Genomic DNA, 18847 nt, shown 5'->3' on the forward strand with positions numbered 1-18847 from the left:
CTCCCAGGAAAAACATGGTGGCCTCAGGGCCTTGGTAGGAGGGGTGAGGTTATCCCTGTTTGCTCAAATCCCTGTAAAAGGTACACGCAGAAGATGATGAGCCCCTTTCAGTGCACAGGCTCCGCGCTCTGATCTGCCAGCCACTCACCTCCTGGGTGACTTTGGCCCATAGATTGCACATCCCTGGGCCTCACTTTCCTCATCTATCAACTAGGAAGGATTCTGAGGCCCTCACTTCCCAAGGCTGAGCGCCGAATGTGCGGCGTGAGCACCCTGCCAGCACTTGGTGTGCGATAGGTGATCAATAACCTTTGGCTGGACAGGTTCTGGTAATGGGCAAGGGTGTACCCCCAACTCCCACTGCAGCTCCCCATTTCCAACTCTCCCCCTTTCCTAACTTTCTTTCACAGAAACCTGGCCTTGGGAGGCACCTGAGGCAGCTTGCTGCTTTAGCCCACTTTTCGGGTGGGGAGACTAAGGCCCAGAGAGTGGACCCTCTGCCAGTTAGAGAGGAATTTGGCACTGGCCCCCTCGCCCCATCTGTTCAAACCCCACCGCATGTCCTGCCCTGCTGGACTGGGGCTCTCTGGTGGCTGCAGAGCAGCAGGCACAGTTTTGGATGGGAAGCCGGGCAGCCTGAGTTCAAACCCCAGGAAATGGGGACAGGAAGCCTGAGCTTATCGTTGATGCATGGGAAGTCCCTGGGCATGTGCTCAGTGAGTGGCAGTCAGTTTCAGCAGCAGAAGCTTGCCATCTCCTCCCAGTCCCAGAAAGCCAGAAGTGGCACTGGGAACCCCAAACCATTGATAAATAAAGTGGAGCTCCTAGCTTGTCAGGTGTCCCCAGAGCCTGGCGCTGTCCCCTCAAGCCTGGCAGGCTCTGCACATGCAGATCCCTGCGTCATCTCCCTCAGCAAAATAAAGTGAGTGAATGGCTGGCATGCACTGAGCTTTGACGGGAGCCAGAGACGCAGAACCTGGGAGGCAGGTCAGGCGCAGGTAACAAGGCAGCAGGTGTGGCCCTGAATCAAGACCGAGAAACTCAAGGGATACTATAGGACCCCAGGAGAGAACAGTGAGGCAAAGAGGATGCTGGGAGCTTATTTTGGTTTTTGTCTTTAAATGCACCATAGTAAGAGGTTCAGAGGATGGGGACTGGGTTCTGGAAGCCTCTTTCTGTTATGCTTCTCTACAAACCCTGGGCCCAGTGGAATAGTTGTCATTGTGACCACCTCACTGTTCCTCCAGTGTGAAGAAGATGCTGCCACCACAGGGCCTTTGCATGTGCCATTCCCACTGCCCAGATATCTGCTTGGCTCCCCTACCTTCTCAGGTCCTGCCCCTGGCCTTCTTCAGGGAGGCATCTCTGAGAAATTTCTTGTCACCCTCTATTTCCTTCCCCAACGGTACTGGTCTTCATAACAGGGCTCACTCATGCCCTATTGTGTTTCCACAAGCACAGCCATTAGCAGCCCCAGGAGTGTACATCTGCCAGAGTCAGAGTCTGAGCAACCAGCTCTGACCGTGACGGGAGCCCCATTCTCCACCCCATCAAGCACTAACCTCAGCAGCAGCCAAAGGTGAAGTGGCCACCACACAAGGAAGTGGAATCATCAAGACCCCTTTCATTCTACTGCTATTTGATGAGGCTCTTCTGTGTGCCAGGCCCTGTGCTGCAGGTACCAGGCTATATTATAATTGCATGAGGGTCTTTATCCCCAGCCTATCACACAGTATTATAATTACAGAATTTGGATCACTCCCAATCACTTCCAGATCAAGATCAGGTCAACCTGGTCTAGGGGCAAAGGCTTAGCATCTACCACAGCCTCTATCTCCACTACACCAATTGTGGCATCCCAAGCAGAGTCCTTCCTGCTAATCCCCTTGCCAGTTAGGAAAATCTATGCTTCACTCTGGTCTCAAGATTTTTTCCTAATCTTTTGGAAAAGAAAGTGGGATGGGGCATCCTTCTTTGCATTTTCCCCCAGCTCTCAAAGATCAGAAGGTCCACCTGACTCCTTCTCCATCCCCACCCCTGAGACAGCCCCTCAGCCTTCTGGAATTGTGGAGGAAATATGATGAACTCCTACTCATCCTTCAAAACCCCACCTGGACATGACCTGCTGCAGGATGCCTTCCCTAATTATTGGGTGAAGGTGGCAGTCAATCTGAGGCATGTGGTGGGACATCTGACTAAGATGGTGTTTCTCTGTCAACACAGAAAGGCCGGCATGCAAGATGTACCAGCCCACTGCTGGAGCCCTCCCCTGGCCCTCCCTGGGGCCAACGTACACCCAAATGTTGCAGCCCCCAAATCACATGTTCCCACCCCACCCTACCCTCAATGACGTGCCAGTCTGTGGTCCTTCCAGTTCTCGGGCCCTCGGAGACATGAAATCACTCATTCATTCATCCATTTACTTCACATTCACCTGAAGTCTTCCAAAAGCCCACACTCAGTGCCCATCAATCTCTCACCTTTCTTCCCCACCTTTAGTCCTGAACATGATCATATACCACTGTCACTTTGTGCAGGAGACCTTTAAAGGTTAAAGAGATTTTTAAGCTCCTCCAAATTAAAGTGAATATAGCAGTCTTGTCCTAGAAACTTTACATTCTGACAAATACATCATTGCATATATAACGAAAACTTAAAAAGCTGAAGGGAAGAAATATAACAAAATTTCTCCCAAATTAGGGTCAATTTATATGCTGAGATGAATACAATGAACTCCTATTCATCCTTCAAAACCCCTCCTGGGCATAATTGGCTGGAGGACGCCTTCTGCAGTTCTCCTACATGGGATTCATGAATCTCTTAGAGTGACAGTCATCCTTTGTACTGCCATGGGTTTTTGGACATATTCCCCTAACTTTAACTGTCAATTTACTTGTCTTCTTCCCCCCACCCCCCTCTTTATATACTAAGGTTCTGTAATAACCTCAAGTCTGAGGCAGCAGGTTCCAGAGTGAAGCAGCTGCCCAAAGGGTGGCCTATGGGGCCACCAGAGCTTTTACAGGGCCTAGAACAGGGCTGGTGTTCACAGGAACAATCAAGCTAAGTGTTATTTGCTCCATTTTAGAGGCAAGGAACCATAGGCCGGGTTTAACCAACTTGCCGGTGGCACATGGCCATAAGCAGAAGCAGCAGCATCTAACCAACACAGGGCAGCCTGACTCTAAAATGCTGCCAGCGGTGCCAAGCTCCGTAATGACACCAGGCTAACACTTTATGCATATGCAGCCCTCCTATGGGCTGCGTCCACACACATTGCCTCCTACAACAATTCCATGTGTTAGAACCACTTCAGAGATGACGAAGAGGAGCTGAGAAGCTACATAACTTGCAGGAGGCGACAACGTTTACTGGAAGCCGAAATAAAATGCTGGGCCTCAAAAGAAAACCACAGCTCAGACTCCTGGGTGGGTCTCCCCTCCTGCACTAATCAGATAGCAGCGGTGCTCATTCCCCAGCGGCTCATGTCTCCCAAAGGACGTTGAGCAATGTGTGGAGATGTTCTTGATCGTTGCCAGGTGGGAGGAGGGAAAGAGGTTCTATTGGCATCTAGCAGGTAGAGGTCAAGGATGGTGATCAACATCCTACAGCACACGGGCTAGCACCTCCCACAAAGAATGACCTGACCCTAGTGCCCTAGTGGCTAGAAGGCCAAGGCTGAGCAACTCTGAAATGACCCAGCTTAGAATGGCATCGACACATGCACGCACGCGCACACACACACACACACACACACTCCTACAGCATCCACACCTCCACTTCCACCCGCAGCTGGCTTTGGAGAGACCCATGAAAAATGGGGAGAGCAAAACAAAGCAAGCCCCACCCACAGATGTACCACAGTCACCATTAACGTCATATTTATTGTTATTTAGCTGCTCAGGAAAACATATACAGGTATATACAGTATGCATGAATACAGAAGACTGCACTTTACATATTTTTTTAAAAAAGAAAGAAAAAAAATAACACTCAATTTCATGAGCTATTGTCACAGTCTTCCAACCAAGCATTTCAGAAATGAATTTCTTTTAAGAGTCAAAAAAGATTACAGGATTGCCTAACACACAGCAGAGTTAAGTTTTCATATTTTACATGTGCAATAACGTTTTCATTTTCTTTCCCGAAGAGTTGTACCGATTACCAGTGTTGGGAGTCTTGTGGGTCGGGTGTGTTTTTAATTTGCTTTTATTCTTTCCATTAAACCAAATTTAATGAAATAACATCCTTTTGCTTAAGGCTATTTTTAAAGCTGTTCCATTCTGGGGTCATGGGGAGCGAAAAAGTTTAAAACTTCAGGGGTTTCCGAGGCTGCTAGGACCACAAGCTGTCGGCCAAGTGCGGATGGACTCGATGCAGGGAAAGTCAGAGACAGAAGTCGAGAAGCGTGGCTCCCCGGCCTTAAGCAATTAAGGAGAAATCGTTCCTGTTTAAAAAATAAAATGATGAAGCTCTCAAACAGCTGTACATTGCAGAATCAGAGGGGGCATGACGTTTTGCTCAGACTATGGCCGATTCTCCTGCAGCCCAGGGCAGGGGGCAGATTCTCTCCCCTTCTCTCCCCTTTGGTGGCGGAACACAGGGACTGCCAGCTCACACCTTGCTGACCGACTCACGGCACCTGCTCTGCCTGCCCTCTGCGGGCTGGAGCCGGGCCCAGGTCACACGGTGCAGGCAAGCAGGACCGTCTAGACTCAGACCCGAGCCACGAGGGGCGGCTGGAGGAACGAAGGGGAGGAGGAAGGAAAGGAAAGAGCAAGACTTTTCTGGAAGCTCTTCTCCTTTTGCTGCAAAGGTCTTTGAAATAGACAATGTGCGTGTTGTATGGTGAGCCCAAAGCCTTCGAGTCACTTACTAAAAAAAAGCCGGGTCTGAAAACACTGGGGACCTGGTTGGGGGCAGGGGCCACGAGGCTCAAAATGGAGCATTTCGTAAGACATGTTCATTAACAAAAACCGAAATAAAAGAGGAGAGTCACCGATCTGGGTGAAGTGGTATCCGTCACTTCTTGTCTGGCCCACCCTGGAATCTGTGTGCCCCCCTCCTCCCTACCCCCAAGAGTCACGCAAGCCCTCTGCGGGCATCAACAGCACCCAGAGGTGCCCACCCTGCCAACACCGGGCCTCTAGTGACCGCTGCTCTGGGATGATGAGTAACAGGCCTCAGCTGGGTCCAGGAGCCCTGCTCTCTGCTGCCCTGTTTGCACAGCTGCCCCCTTACCTCTGCTCACAGGAGTAACTATTCCTTTGTTAGACGAATGGGATGTGGCTCTAGTTTTGCAACAGGGTGAGATTAAATCAAACGGGCAGGTGGGGGAATTTCAGGGGCTGGAAAAAAAAAGGGCCCAGGAATCAAAGTCATTGGTTGTATTCTCTTTCTCCCTCCTTAGCACCCAGAAGTCTGCAACCCCCTGCAGAGAAACACACCCAGGCTCAGAGAAGGGGGGCTTGGCAGGCTGAGCCTGGGAGCTCCTTCACTGAATGAGCCCCTTGAAAAAGTGCTGGCCAAAGTCTAGACCCTCCAGGAGATGGTGGGGGGTTGCCCAGGTTAGAGGTGGGAAAGTAGATGGGGAGTGGGGGCGGAATGGGAGAGGTGGGGAAGATACACCCAGCCCCACCTCCTTCTTCCCCATGCCTGGCTGGGAACAGCTGTCAGGAAAGGTCAAGGGCTGAGAATGGATCCTCGTCCCCCAACTTGGGCACCTAAAACCCAGCCAGCCTGGCTGCAGCAGGGCGGGATCCTGGAGCCCCCAGGGACTGTGCAAGCTGGAAGGGCACCATCCCCCCATGCAGACCGGGGCAGCTTCGCACAGCATGAAAATACAGAGCCTGGGCATTTGTGTAGAGGCCCAGAAAAGGAGAGAAAACACCACTGTCGAACATTCCGGCTCCTTCCCACAGAGCAGGCTGGACACGTCATCACCCCGCTGCAGAGAGGGGCAGCTTCCAGCAGAAGAGAGAATGGGGCTGGAGGCTGAGTGTGTGTTTGCAGGAACGAAAATGCATTATCTCTATTTTCTTAGGGAACAGACAAAACAAAATCCCAGGGAAATACCTAAGGGGGGCATTAATTGTTTGGCTCCTGCCTGACTGATGACAGTTGGGTGTCAATATATAACACTGTGATGACAATTCGACTTTCACCCGGCAATATTCCAGAACTACTATTCTCCAAGATTTCCATTTTAATAAGCAGTGAACAAAGCAAAAAGCAAAAAAAAAAAAAAAAAAAAAAAAAAAAGTAGAAGGGGGAGGAACAAGAATAAAAGAGAATAAAAAAGGAAAGCAACTTTTGTCTTATTATGAAATAACAATACTTGGACATACAGCAGCATGAAAATAAAACAAGGAAAGAGGTCATCTAAAAAAATGTATGCCAAGATTACAGAAATTGGGAATTTCTAGCAGGAAAAAGGCTTAAGCAAAAGTTTGCTAACTGCGGAAGAGTTAACACTGGTAACATACTGTGGCAGACGAGTTTCTTTTTAAAAAAATTTTTTGAGGTTTTTTTTTTTCCCTTTAAATTAACCCTTTCCGGTCCATATGCCACTAAGCAGGTAGCAACCTAGAAAAAAAAATCATCCACTCAGCAATAGTGGCCCTTCCGAATTAACAGGATGGCAAGGGGGCAGGTTGAGAGGGGAGGGGAGAGACGGGCAGGGGGAAGGGCCTGGTGGGGGGAGGGGGTATTTCTTGTCAATTCAAGTCAGGGCAGCCACGAATGTCCCGAATCTGTTGGAAATGTCGGAGTGCAGGGACCGCCAGGTGGGCACGGAGGCTCGGGCCTTGGCATCGCCCACGTCGTCTGTGCAGTGGACAGACAGGCACTGCAAGTGGCTGCCAGGCTGGGTGGCCGAGGCCTTGTTCGCCGGGAGGTCATGGGCTGCAGGGAAAGAAGAGAGGTTGTTAATGGCACGCTCAGCTCTGCAGGAGGGCCTACTGGGGGCAGAGAGGGAGTGCCCATGACTTCTTTTCATGCCCAAAGGCAGTCTGATGAGACCTAGGGGTGTTTCGTTCAAATCCCAGTGCTGCTGCCTCTGACTTGGCTGTGAGACCTCAGCCAAGAGAAGGCTCCCTGCTGGGTCTCAGTTTTGTTTCCTATTGGGAAATAGAGCTGGGCAGGAAAAACTCAAGATTTGCCCATCTCTGGAAGACTAGAGGTCCCAAAAGGTCAACTGGACCTGAAGCAAGCTGGGCAGACTTCCTGGAGGACGGGCATCTAAACTGGGCATTGAAGGATGTGTAGACATTTGCCAGATGCAGTAACAAGGTGGAGATCCAGAATACAGCCCATTCTCTTGCCATCCTCCAGACAGACATTTGCCAAGGGCCTACTAGGAACTTAGTAGGCAACTTCCTTAAACAGTGCCAAACTGCTCAGAATAGTAAGGGCTGAGAGTCTGGACTCCCAAGACCAGTGCCCTTCGCCCATCCCCAGCTGCTGCATAAAGAGGGATGGGGGTGAGGGAGTGCATTCCTCCCCTCTACCCTCAAGAAAAATCCTCTCAACTTCCTCGCACTCAGGCACACAGCACCAGAAACACCACAGACCACAGTGGCGTCTGAGACACACTCGAGGGGAAAGGAAGCTTCACAATCAAACCTTAGTATGAATTAGGCTTGAAGGGAGTGAGAACTGGGAAGTCTAAGATGGGGGAGGAATTCAGCAGGCATTCTGGGGAACTTTTAATTTACTGCTGCTGAGTGATCAATGGTTCTGTTCTGAGACCTGTGACATGTCAATGAGTATTCTAATTATTCCCCATTCTCACAGACTGACTCTCAGACAGGCGCAGTGAACTGCCCAAGGTCACACAGCCAGGAAGGGGCCACCTTGGGTTTGAAGATGGGCTGACAGCGAGTTTCTGACTCAGTCAAAGTGAGAAAAGCTGGAACTGGGGGGGGGGCCCAGCTTCAACTGAGGGAGCACACCCAGATACTGAACTCCATGACCGGCCCGCCCTCCTCAGCACGCAGTGCAGGCCCAGCCAGGGCCCCAGGCCAGCAGGGAGTTGCCCCGCCCAGTCCGTCCTCCAGGATTAAGGGGGAAGCGTCCCCCAGGGCCTGAGACACAGCCTGCAGAGGTCAGGCTGGGAGTAACTGGGTTTGGGGCCCCCACCCTGGAGCCCTGGAGACACCCAGCTTTAGGACCTGCATGTTGGAAAAAGCTGGGGCTGGGGTGGAAGTTTCTCACATTTGCTCCTAAACTCATTCATTCAGTTAATAAGCCTTCACTGAGCCCCTGCTATGTGCCAGGAGTGGTGCTAGCGCTGCGGACCCACCAGGAAACACGGCAGACACCGTCCTCATCGTCTTCCTGCAGCTGACAGCAAGGCCATGAGACCATCATAGCACAGTCATTTTGGAGTCACAGACTGGGGCTTGAATCCCAGCCCACCACTGTGTGGCCAGGGGTCCGCCACTTGCTCTCTCTGAGCCTCAGTTCCTCATTGGTGAAGTGGGGCTGTGGTCCTCTCCCTCAGGGCCTCGTAAAGGCCTGGTATACAGAGATCCCCAGGCAGGGCTGCTGAGACTGTCATTAGTATCTTCAGAGGTCAGGAGGGAAAGCGTCCTTGCAGCCATCTAGACGCCCCCAAACCTTGTTCCCCTTCTTGGGACCAGCCAGATCGGCAAATTCCTGCCCATGAAATTCCAGTCTGCACAGAAGAGGAATCTGCAGTTCTCTGAGCACGGCTGCTAATGCCACACGCAGGGCTTCCCGGGGAGAAGGTACCCCAGGAAGCTAGAGGCACCAGGTTCAGGATCACCTAGCAAACAATAAGCCCTGTTCTAGCGGTGCTGGTGCCTAGTCCCACACTTCCCCCTGCGCCCAAGACCGCCTGCTCCCAAAGGACACCCTCCTGCTTAATCCCCCCAAAAGGAATTTTGTTCCAAGCATTGCAAGGTCTGGGTTTGGGTAGCATCTGCCAGAGAGAGAGAGTCAGGTTCTGAAGGGGATTCCTTGACTTCACACATATTATCTCAAGGAGCCGACACAGGAATGCTTGTGCCCATTTCACAGAGAAGAAACTAAGGTCCCTCGCCCAAGTTTGCACAGGTAAAGAAGATCAAGCCCCAGGGTTTGCTCAGAGGCTGCAACTCTGGGAAGGTGAAGGGGAGGGCATTTCCTGAGCTTTGTGCTGGGCCAGAGGAGGCTTGGGGACTCTCCTGGGCACTGGGGTTGCTAAGTGATGCTTCCAGACTGACCCAAATGGCCAAATTTCCTAAAGATACTTTATTCCCATGTTACAGACAAGTCATAAGGCTGTGGTATGCCAGAGACAGCTGCTCTTTTTACCTGGAGTGGATTTAATGAGGGCGTGCCAGGCACACCGCTGAGCACTTCCACGTATTACCCAACTCCATCACCCAGCAAGCCAGCACCCAGCTGACCCTTCTCCCCACTTTAAAGGGGGCACCTGGAACTCAGAGAGGGTGAGGGGCTTGTGGGATGTCACAGAGCAGGCGCACAGGATTCCCCAGCCTCTGCCCGGGATGAGCAACAGAGTCTGGTATCCATGGGGAATATTTTTAAGAGAGAATATTATTCTTCAGTTCTTGACAACCCAAGCATGACCAAACTCATCCTCCCGCCGGATTCATTCCAGCTGGGGAGGCCCAGCACGCCCGAGGACCGCAGCTCCCCCAGGCTGCTCAGTGGCTGCTGATAAATCAGTCCCACGGAAGCGGCCTCAAGTCGGGGCCTGCCTCACCCAGGAGAGGCCCTCAGTCCCTGCTTCTTGGGGCAGCAGGCATGCCAGTCCCCCAGCCCAGGGATAAAAATGGCCCCTTGACGAGTTCCCAGGGCTGGGGGGAAGACCCTGGGGTACTCAGTGCTCAGCACTGGCAGACAACGCAGAACCCGATGGGGGTTGTCACGTTTCCCATTTGTTAGCTGATGGCCTCCCCCACCGGACGGCCCCACCAGACTGGCTGCATGCAGCGGGGCAGCTCCGGTGTGCTTGGGGCAGCGCGCCCCGCACACAGCAGACACGGGCCTGCGTGCTGGCCGTGAAGTGCTCCTCATTCCTATTTGACAGGTGGGGAAACTGAGGCCCCAAAGTCACCAGCTTTGAGACTGGCCCCCTCCTTTTAGCTCCAGGTCAGGCTGAGGCGCCATCTGGGACCTCCCATACCTGGGCAGCTGGCCCCCATCTGAAGGGCCTCACTTTCCCCACCTGTAACTCGGGGAAGGGGATTCCTGGCAGGCCCAGCTCAGAGTGGTTTGGGGAGCCCATGTAAGAGAAAGAGCTGATGTCGTCATGTATATGGTGAGTCAGGAGTGTCTTCAACTCAGATGTATAACCCCAAGGGGGCCCCAGCCTGTGCTCACGGCCCAGGGGCCATGGTGAGGGGCTCCTGGTGCACACGGATGGGTGCCTGCCCAGCAAAGAAGGACCTCGGGCAGTTTTTAAGGTCATCCCCCTATTGGCCAGAAGGGGCCACCTCAGTCCCCAGGCGGGGGCCAGGGCTGGAGCTGGGACGCCCTGCTCTCCCCCCACCCTTCCTTCTTATGCACAAGTCCTGGCTGATCTGTCCAGCCCCTTGCCAACACCCCCTCCCTGAACATCACGGCACTTAACTCGGTTATCCACCTACTTTGTGTCATGCTATCGAAGCACTAGCCACCCCCTGTGCACCCCGCTGAGAACATGAGACCCAAATCCGATTTTGTCACCTTCGCTTCTCAGTCCACCATGGACAGTAAATTCCATGAAGGGAAGGAGAGAACCCAGAGCCGGTGCCAGAAAAGTGACTGCGCAAATAAAGAATGTAATTCAGTTTCTCTTACAGGGTTCAACAACGATAGCAGCCTACCATTTGCAGTGCACGGGACTTTTACGCACATCACTTCAGCTCTCAGGACCTAAGTCCTAGAAAATAAGGAAAATAATAGGACTGGCTGCGATGGAGGCAGTTACGAGGATTACGTGAAATGATCCATGTAAAGGGCTTAGCATTCCGCCGCGCACACAGTGTTCCCCCCAACGCCAAGGACAGCCCTGTGCTGCTGCCTGGCCTGCAGGCCTGAGCGGGGCCCCACGGGGCCGGCCCGGCTGGCTGGCTGGAGTGCTCGCAGGGTCGGCTTGGTGTCCCTTTTGCTAGCCATGCCTAGGGTGAAGGAAGAAGGGAAAAAGCAAGCATTTGTTTACCTGGAACAGCTCATCATTAATTTCACTTCCTAAGAGGCCGCCTGCAGAGGGGGCTGAGTTATCTTTTTCCTTTTCTCAAGTCAGCAGAAAAGGCCCGGTCACCACCTTGTTCTGCACTGAATCCCCCCAGGACTGGGTCCCAATGGGGGTGAGCCATGTCCTCAGGTGTCATGAGCTCGGTGGGGGCAGCCGCTGCCCCCCCATCCCCCAGCAGCTGAAGCCCTGCTTGGGGGGTCTCTTGGCCACTGCTCTGTCCTCCAACCCCTGGAAAGGGGACTTCTGCTTGGCCACATCCTGACCCCACACCCACCAGAGGGAAGGCCATAGGGCTGGGGGAGAAGGTGGGGCTCCAACTAGCGCCCAGATAGAGGGCTCCCTGGGCACTAATCCAGGGTGTGGCCAGGCAAGGTGTCACCCTGGGCTGTAAGAAGACAGGAGGGAGGGAACCCAGCCCATCAGGCCGCTAGGAGGTTAAGTGCGGTCCCACCGGTGAAGATGTCAGCTCATGATGAGCCCTCAGAAAAGGTGAGCTGCTCTTAGGATCATTACACTAACCAGCCTTCAACAACCCAGGGCGTCAGGGGTAGCCAGGCTAGTGCTGCCATGTGCCACTCTGTGCCATGGGGCAGTTTCTTCACCCCGTGGCTGCTGGGGGCCTGCCCCACCCCTTGCCCACCCAAACTGGGGGCCCCTGGGGTATGATCCCAGGCAAAGCAGGCGAATTAGAATTCTGTGTGTATTTTTAACTCAGAGCTTATGTAAGGAGTGATGTGGGCCCCAGAACACAATAGCGAATGACTCTCACCCGACTCATCCTCACCCGATTCCGACAAAGGGAAATGTATTTTGGGTTTTCCTTTATTTGGACCTGGCAGGTGGGGAGATGCTGGTGTCTGTGACAGCTGCCACTCAGCTAGGGGGCTGGGCCACTAGGCCTGGGAGCCACAGGGCTGGGCCACCTCCCCTTGGCATCCAGGAGTCCCTTAGACCCCCACACATATCCATGTAGCCCAGACTCTCCTGCCACCTGTACCCCATTGCCAGGAAAGGCCGGGCCATCACACCCAGGCTACCTCTGGGCATCCAACATCATTCTTCACCCTTCCCCCTGCCCCAGAGTCCAGGCATGAGGGAAGGAAGATACTGTCACCAAAATCTGCCCACTTCTCTCCAGCCCCATGGCCCCCATCTTGGCCCAGGCGCCCCCATCTCCTGCCTACAGAGGCCACCTGGCTGCTCTCTCTGTTTCCACCTGGGCCCCCAAACGCATCTTCTCCATCGAGTCAGGTATGTTTCCTGAAGCACCAGTCAGAGCAGGCCCTCCTGCTTAAACCTTCCATGGCCCCCCAGGGGCCCCAAGATAAAGACCCAGCTTGGCACGCCCTGGGCTGCTTCCCCAATGGGCCACCAGCCTCACCTGTCAGGGCCCCAGCTACATAAACCCTCAGCGGAGCCTGGATCCTTCCCACCTGCACACGCCTGCTCCTGGTGCTCTTCCTGCCTAGCACACCCCCTCTGCACCCCTACTGACTCCTACCATCTACCTCGCGGACAGCCATGTGGTGATGGCTCTCTGTGGCACGTGACCCCCACTGCCTGTGCACAGACGGTGCCTCTGACTCCATAATGGTAATGATACCAGTGGGCTGGCTCCTGGGAGACACAGATGTGTCTCACCCTCACAGAGGGAGAGTCCTCAGTCCATGGTCCCTGAGCCACAGGCTGCCACGCTCAGAACACATCCTGGGGGGGATTTGGAGTCCGAGGAGCATGGTGTGCTCACCCTTGGCCTCTGGCACTTTCCCCAGCAGGCTGATCTTGGGCAAGTCACTTTCCTGCACTGGGTCTCAGCTTCCTTCTCCATGAAGTGGGGTCAGGCTAGCACCCAGCTCTTTGCCGAGTTATCTCGGGCTCTGTTGTGCCTGGCATATGGCAGATGCTCAGGGAATGCCCAGCAGCTATCAGAGCAGATGGAAGTCACAGGAGTAGAAGCCTTGCCCAGTGGTAAGTAAAGGCACAAGGCTTTTTATCGCAGTGCCAAGGCCTGTCTCTACAGACCCACGACTGGGGACACATGGAATTGGCCCCACACCCATCTGGAATCCTTTCACAGAGTCCCACATCCCAAAGAGGATTCCGCCTCAGATGCCTGTCCACAGTCCTGGGCCACATCCCCTCTTCCAGGGAGGCAGACGGGGTTCAGGGGACTCACCAACTCTGGGCTCAGGGCTGGGCACAGCAAAACTAAGCTAGATGTTGGGAGGCACAAAGAGGGCCTATTTACCCTCCAACCATGCAGGAAAACAGCAAGCCCGAACTCCCGCACCATGCTTCCCCCACACTCAGCAGCTGCTGGGCAGCCCCAGCTCTGGGTGCTCAGAAGCCTAGATTCAAACCCACCTGTCTGAACCTCAGCGCTGCCCACCACCAGCTCTATGACCCTGAGCAAGCTCAACCTGCTGACCCTCAGTTTCCCAATCTATAGAATCCGTAGGACCATCTGTAGAAGTCCCTCCTGTGAAGATGAGAGAAGCCTGGCCTGAAGACCCTGAAGGCAGACACCCCACGTGGCTCCCAGCTGTCGCTCTGGTTCCTGGCACATCGTAGGCACCTGATAAGGTGTGCTCAGTATTTTAAGGAATGACTCACATTCTCATCCCAGCTCTCTGCCTGCTTCCTGTGTGGCCTTGGGCAAGTCACTCTCCCTCTCTGGGCATATTTGGTCCTCTCCAAAATGAATCGTGGTGGCTGAATGTACAACCTCCCTGACTCTCTTTATCCCTTTGCGGCAATCATATTTTATATCCCATGCCGCAGGCAGTTGGGGCAGGAGCTCTCCCACAGCAGGGAGGCCTTAACCTAGGAGCCAGCACCCACCCGGGGCCATCAGGGACAGGGGTCCAGCGGCCGGCAGCCTCAGTGACACTCCATCGGGGCATCTCACAGTGGCCCAGCCCTCTGCCTGCATTGCCCACCCCTTCTTTGTCTTCCCATAAACAACAGCTTTTAGCAATAGTGTCACTGTGACCACTGAGACACATAAAAAGGGAGTTGACCCTCTCCCTACACCTGCCTGCTCCAGGGAGGTGAGGGGGGGCGCTGACCTCACCCCATCGCATGAGGTCACCCGACACCCAGCTACTGAGGGCCAGACACTCGAGCCCGTTTTACGGGAGTGGAAACTGAGGGTCAAGGAGGGGATGTCACTGGCCCTCGGCCACGTAACTGGCCAGTGGTAGAGCTGGGGTCACTCCTCATTCTGTCTGATGCCAACGTGTGGGGTTCCATCAGAGTCACATGAGAAAGCAGAATGTCCAAGCCGAAGGGGCAGGCACCGTCTCTCCCCCGAGGCCATCTCTCTCCTACTTCTCCCTCTGTTCTCTCTCTCTCTTAGTCTCTGTATCTTGTTCTCTCTCCCTCCCTCCCTCTTTGCCTCTTCCCCCGTCTCCTTCCCTCTCTTCATCTGAGATCAACACTCTCACATTTTAGAAAAGGGCCCTGACGCTCACAGACAGGACCAGAGTGACCTGGGGTGACCCAAACCCAGGGCCACACTCGATGCTTTCTCCGCAAACGCTGCCTCAGTTTCCACATCAGCCCCATCTGGCGGGGGGGCAATACGCTGGGTGCACGGGGGCCTTCTGAAGGGCAGGGAGGGCCCCCCACTGCTGACAGGGAGCCCCAGCTTCCCAGGCCCCTGAGGGTAGAGGCAGGGGCCTCGCAATGCCCGCTGGGTCAGCTCAGTCCACTGAGAGGCTCAGCCCGGCCCCTGGAGGCCTTCGGAGATTAACTGGAGATGACTTGGCTGAGGGTAGCTGTCATTTAGACTGAGGACTGGCTGAGGGCTCTGCGGAGGCGAAGCAGCACGGGCCTCTCTGGAGCCGGGCTGTGGAGAGCTGGGGGCGAGCATGGCAGTGCATGAGGGCTGAATTCCTGGGCCCAGCCCCAGCCCCGCAGCAGGAGACGGGGTGGGTGCGAGGGCCAGAGTCCCCAGGATGGACGGGCAGGCCCCTCACCCCAGCATGGATGCCCCCAATTGGGTCCTTTCTCCTGCGCTGCTGGCAGCTCTGCACACCCACTGGGCCATTCCTGGCCTGCCTGCTGCCGAGACATGACAGGCTGAGGGGGCTGTGGGTGGACCCCTCGGCCCGTAGCTTCCTCCTGATGGCTGCTTGTGCAGGGAGAGAGCACTGCATGGCGAGTCTAGAGCACCAGGTTTAACCAGCCTTGGCTTTGGGGAGGTTAACGCCTCCAAGCCTCAGTTTTCTCATCCATGAAATGGGATGGAGACAGTGTTATTCTCATAGGCCCACTGGGAGCACCCAGCGATAATGCAAGCAAAGTGCTCAGCAGACTGCCAGGCACCAAGGATGCCCCAAGAAACAGTAGCTGCTGTTAGCATTTCTAGTATGATTATTATACTTGAGATTCTCTCCCGCGTAGCCCTTCCCACCCTGTTTGCTCGCCTCCTCACCTGCAATTCACCCGCATGGCATTGGACCCACTGCCGGGTGGCTCTGGACAGGATCCTGCCCCTCTCCAAGCCCCAGCATCCTCACCTGACCGGGGCAACCCAACACCAGGGCACACAGCTGGCTCAGCTCCCAGCATTCTGCCTGGAGCCATTCAACAATTATTTTTATAAAATAAGACAAACACCTTTCTGTTGAATTAGAACCTCATTGCTCTCAGCCCACTGAAGGACAGACTAGTCTGAATTTTAAAAAATAATTTTTCAAAGTGCCAATACTCTGGGCAGAGATTCTTGGGGACCTCTGCCCGACTCGCCCACCCATGCATCTGCAGGAGCTTTGTGAGCTTCCCAATCTGGGTCAGTGGGGCTGCAAGCGGCCTGCTCCCCCAGGCAATTTCCCCAAGCACCGCTATGTCCCCGAGGAAGGGCTGCACTCGGCCACCGTCGCAGGTCACTCATGCACTTTAGGCACAGGCTTGGGTTCAGATCCCACCCCTGTCGCCAGCCTGCATGACCCTGGATCAGCTACTTTGACTCCTTGAGTCTCATTTTCCTCACCTGGAAAATAATCTGGATCATTCCTGCCTTGCAGAGTGGGGTGCAGAATGTCCCCAGGTGACACCCTGTTCCCATACTTATTTCCCCAAACTTGGGCCTGGGACAGTGTCTAGGAGGGAGTCCTCGCACTGGCAACAACAGTGTGGCAATGGGGTAAAGCATCACAACCAAGTGTGTGCTCCCCGCTGTGTGCTGGGCTCAGAAAGGTGACCCCAACACAGTGTTCGCAGCCTGGTGGAGGGACGTTCGGCAAACACATAACCACAAACAGAACACAATCGCTGCCAGAGCCAAAGGCCGCCCTGTGTCATGGGAACCAGGGGATGGGGGAGGCCCTGAGAAGAACTGGCTGAGGACGAGGCGCACAAGGAGGGAATGTAAGGATGTGCATAAAGCTTTGCAGGGAGAGGAGCAGGAGCAACAGTCCAACCCCCCACCCCCTTGACTGTTGTGGAAGAATAAGAAGCCAGCCCAGGTGCCCTGATTTGAGGCCTGGGGGGCCACACAGAGGAAGAGGAGGCTCCCAAATTCAAGTAATTTAGTCGTGGAGGATGCAGGAGGCCCAGGAAGCGTTTGGCTTTGTTCCTGAGTGCACAGGGGAGCCAGGGAAGGCTTTAGAGCGGGGCGGGGTTGAGGGGCCATCAGGAGACTGTCGAAATTAACAAGGGGCTTGTGGTCATCCATTTCGGCCTTAGCACAGGACACCTGACTTAGAAACACACCCCTCATTGGAGACAAGGTCCTTTGTGCTCCCCAACTCTAAGCAAGTGGAGGCATCACATCCCACCCCCGTGGAAACGGTACTCTGGGAGTTGTGATCTAACGATCTAACGGCGCCGGCCATTCCTCCCCAGCAGCTTCTGAGACAGACACCTATAACCCTGGTCCCCGAGAAACCCAGCTCAGGTCCCAGTCCCAGCCCCGCCACGCCGCAGCGGACAGCCCCTGCAAGGGACTCCGCCTCTCTGTGCCCCACCGCCCCTCCGCACACTGGGTGTGGTCCACACGCTGGGCATTTACATCAGCGAATCCTCCCTGGGATACAGGTGGAGAAACCAAGGCATGAAGAGGGGAGTAGACAAAGCCCAGGCCATCCAACGGTGAGCAAAAGCATTAAGGACATGTCACTTGGTCTCTCTGTATCTCAGTTTCCCCATCTGTGAAATGAGACCATACACCGACCCAGCAGGGTTGCTGAGAGAATGACTCAATAACATAAACACTAACAGCCAATAATGAACACCTATCACATGTTCATTCTTTTAAACCCACTAATTCCTCACCATAACCCCGGAAGGTGGTTTCTATTCTTTCAGCCCCATTTCACAGACGAAGAACCTGCCGGAGTCAGCAAACTGTAACCCATGGGTCAAATCTGGCCCACCACCTGTTTTTCTAAATAAAGTTTTATTGGATCACAGCCATGCTCACACATTTACATTTTCTCCATGGCTGTTTTCATGCTATAGCACCAGAGTTGAATAGTTGCCACAGAGCATGCATAACTCAGAAACCTAAAATATTTACTATCAGGCAGTTTACAGTCAGTTTGCCAACCCTTGACCCTGAGAGAGAGGCAGCATCACTTGTCGGAGTTCATACAAGTAGGCAGGAGCAGCCAGGCACCTAGTAGGAGCTCAATATATGCTGCCTCGGAATGTGTTTATGTGTGAACAACTGTGAAGACTTGCACCAGGACCCTTATGGAATCAGAAATGTCCTCCCCATTCCCTGGGGCCCTGGTCCTCCTTCTCCAGCTACCACAGAAACCTTCCTGCGTTTCGACTTAACAAGCAGTACAGCATTAAAACAGTGGTAGACAGGGCTGGGGCGTGTTGTAAAAAAAAAACCATTCCAGAATGTGTCCACAAATACAAAAGGGCGAGCGAGGCAGCCCTGTCGGATCAGAGCAGGTGGGCGGCCCCCCACCAGAGGTCACTCCTGCATCCTCTGAGGATGCCGTCACAGCTCACCCTCAACTCAGGGAAGGACAGAGTGACCCACGACTCTGGTGACAGAGCAAGCAGGGTCAAAGCAGACAACGGTGGGCAGAGCATCCATCCTGAGGCCAGCCAGGGATCCTCCCAACAACTTATCTCCGTTATCCCTTCAATAGTCCTAAGGGCCAAGGTCACAGCTAGAAAGTGAGCTGGGATTCAAACCCATGTCTGCGTGAGTCCAGAGCCTGTGTGTTCTTAACCCACCGCATGGTGTCTGCCTGGCCTGTGTGGAGATATGGGTGGAGCAGTAGAGGCCAGTCGGGCTTGGAAGGAGCTGGTCAGTCACTCTCATTACAATAGGGAGCAAAGCCCCAGGTCACCCCATGGCCTGCACACTTATACTAGACCTACACCTCCCAAGGTTCCCAGCAGATCCACCCTTGGCTTTCTCAGGAGAGGCGTGCCTGCCACAAACACCCCCCAACTCGTTTTCTCTCCCCTGTTCCTGGAAACCATGGCCCAGCTCTGCCAGAAGCCGGCTGTGTGACTTCAGGTGCATGACTTGCCCTCTCTGGGCTGCCATCCCCTTTGTAAGTAGCAGGAGGCTGCCAGGCCTGTGACTCTGTGTCCTAAAGAGGTCACCCGAGTAGCTGTTCCCCATCCCAAATCATGCGGTGGACTGATGGGAAGTGTTAGCTGACCTGT

The 18847-nt window shown here is 54.2% G+C and overlaps 1 protein-coding gene across 2 annotated transcripts in view; it reads right to left on the reverse strand.

Annotated features, from left to right (window-relative positions):
- Nucleotides 1-3861: 3861 nt before the first annotated feature.
- The window catches only part of MN1 (MN1 proto-oncogene, transcriptional regulator), a 47680-nt gene continuing 32694 nt past the window's right edge, over nucleotides 3862-18847 (reverse strand). For both annotated transcript variants that reach the window (XM_036993513.2, XM_036993511.2), the window contains exon 3: nucleotides 3862-6900. In XM_036993513.2, the coding sequence (XP_036849408.2) occupies nucleotides 6719-6900 (182 nt within the window). In that variant the 3' untranslated portion in view covers nucleotides 3862-6718. The remainder of the gene's footprint in view (nucleotides 6901-18847) is intronic.

This window comes from Manis javanica, chromosome 15, assembly GCF_040802235.1.
Source record: "Manis javanica isolate MJ-LG chromosome 15, MJ_LKY, whole genome shotgun sequence".
Lineage (NCBI taxonomy): Eukaryota > Metazoa > Chordata > Mammalia > Pholidota > Manidae > Manis > Manis javanica.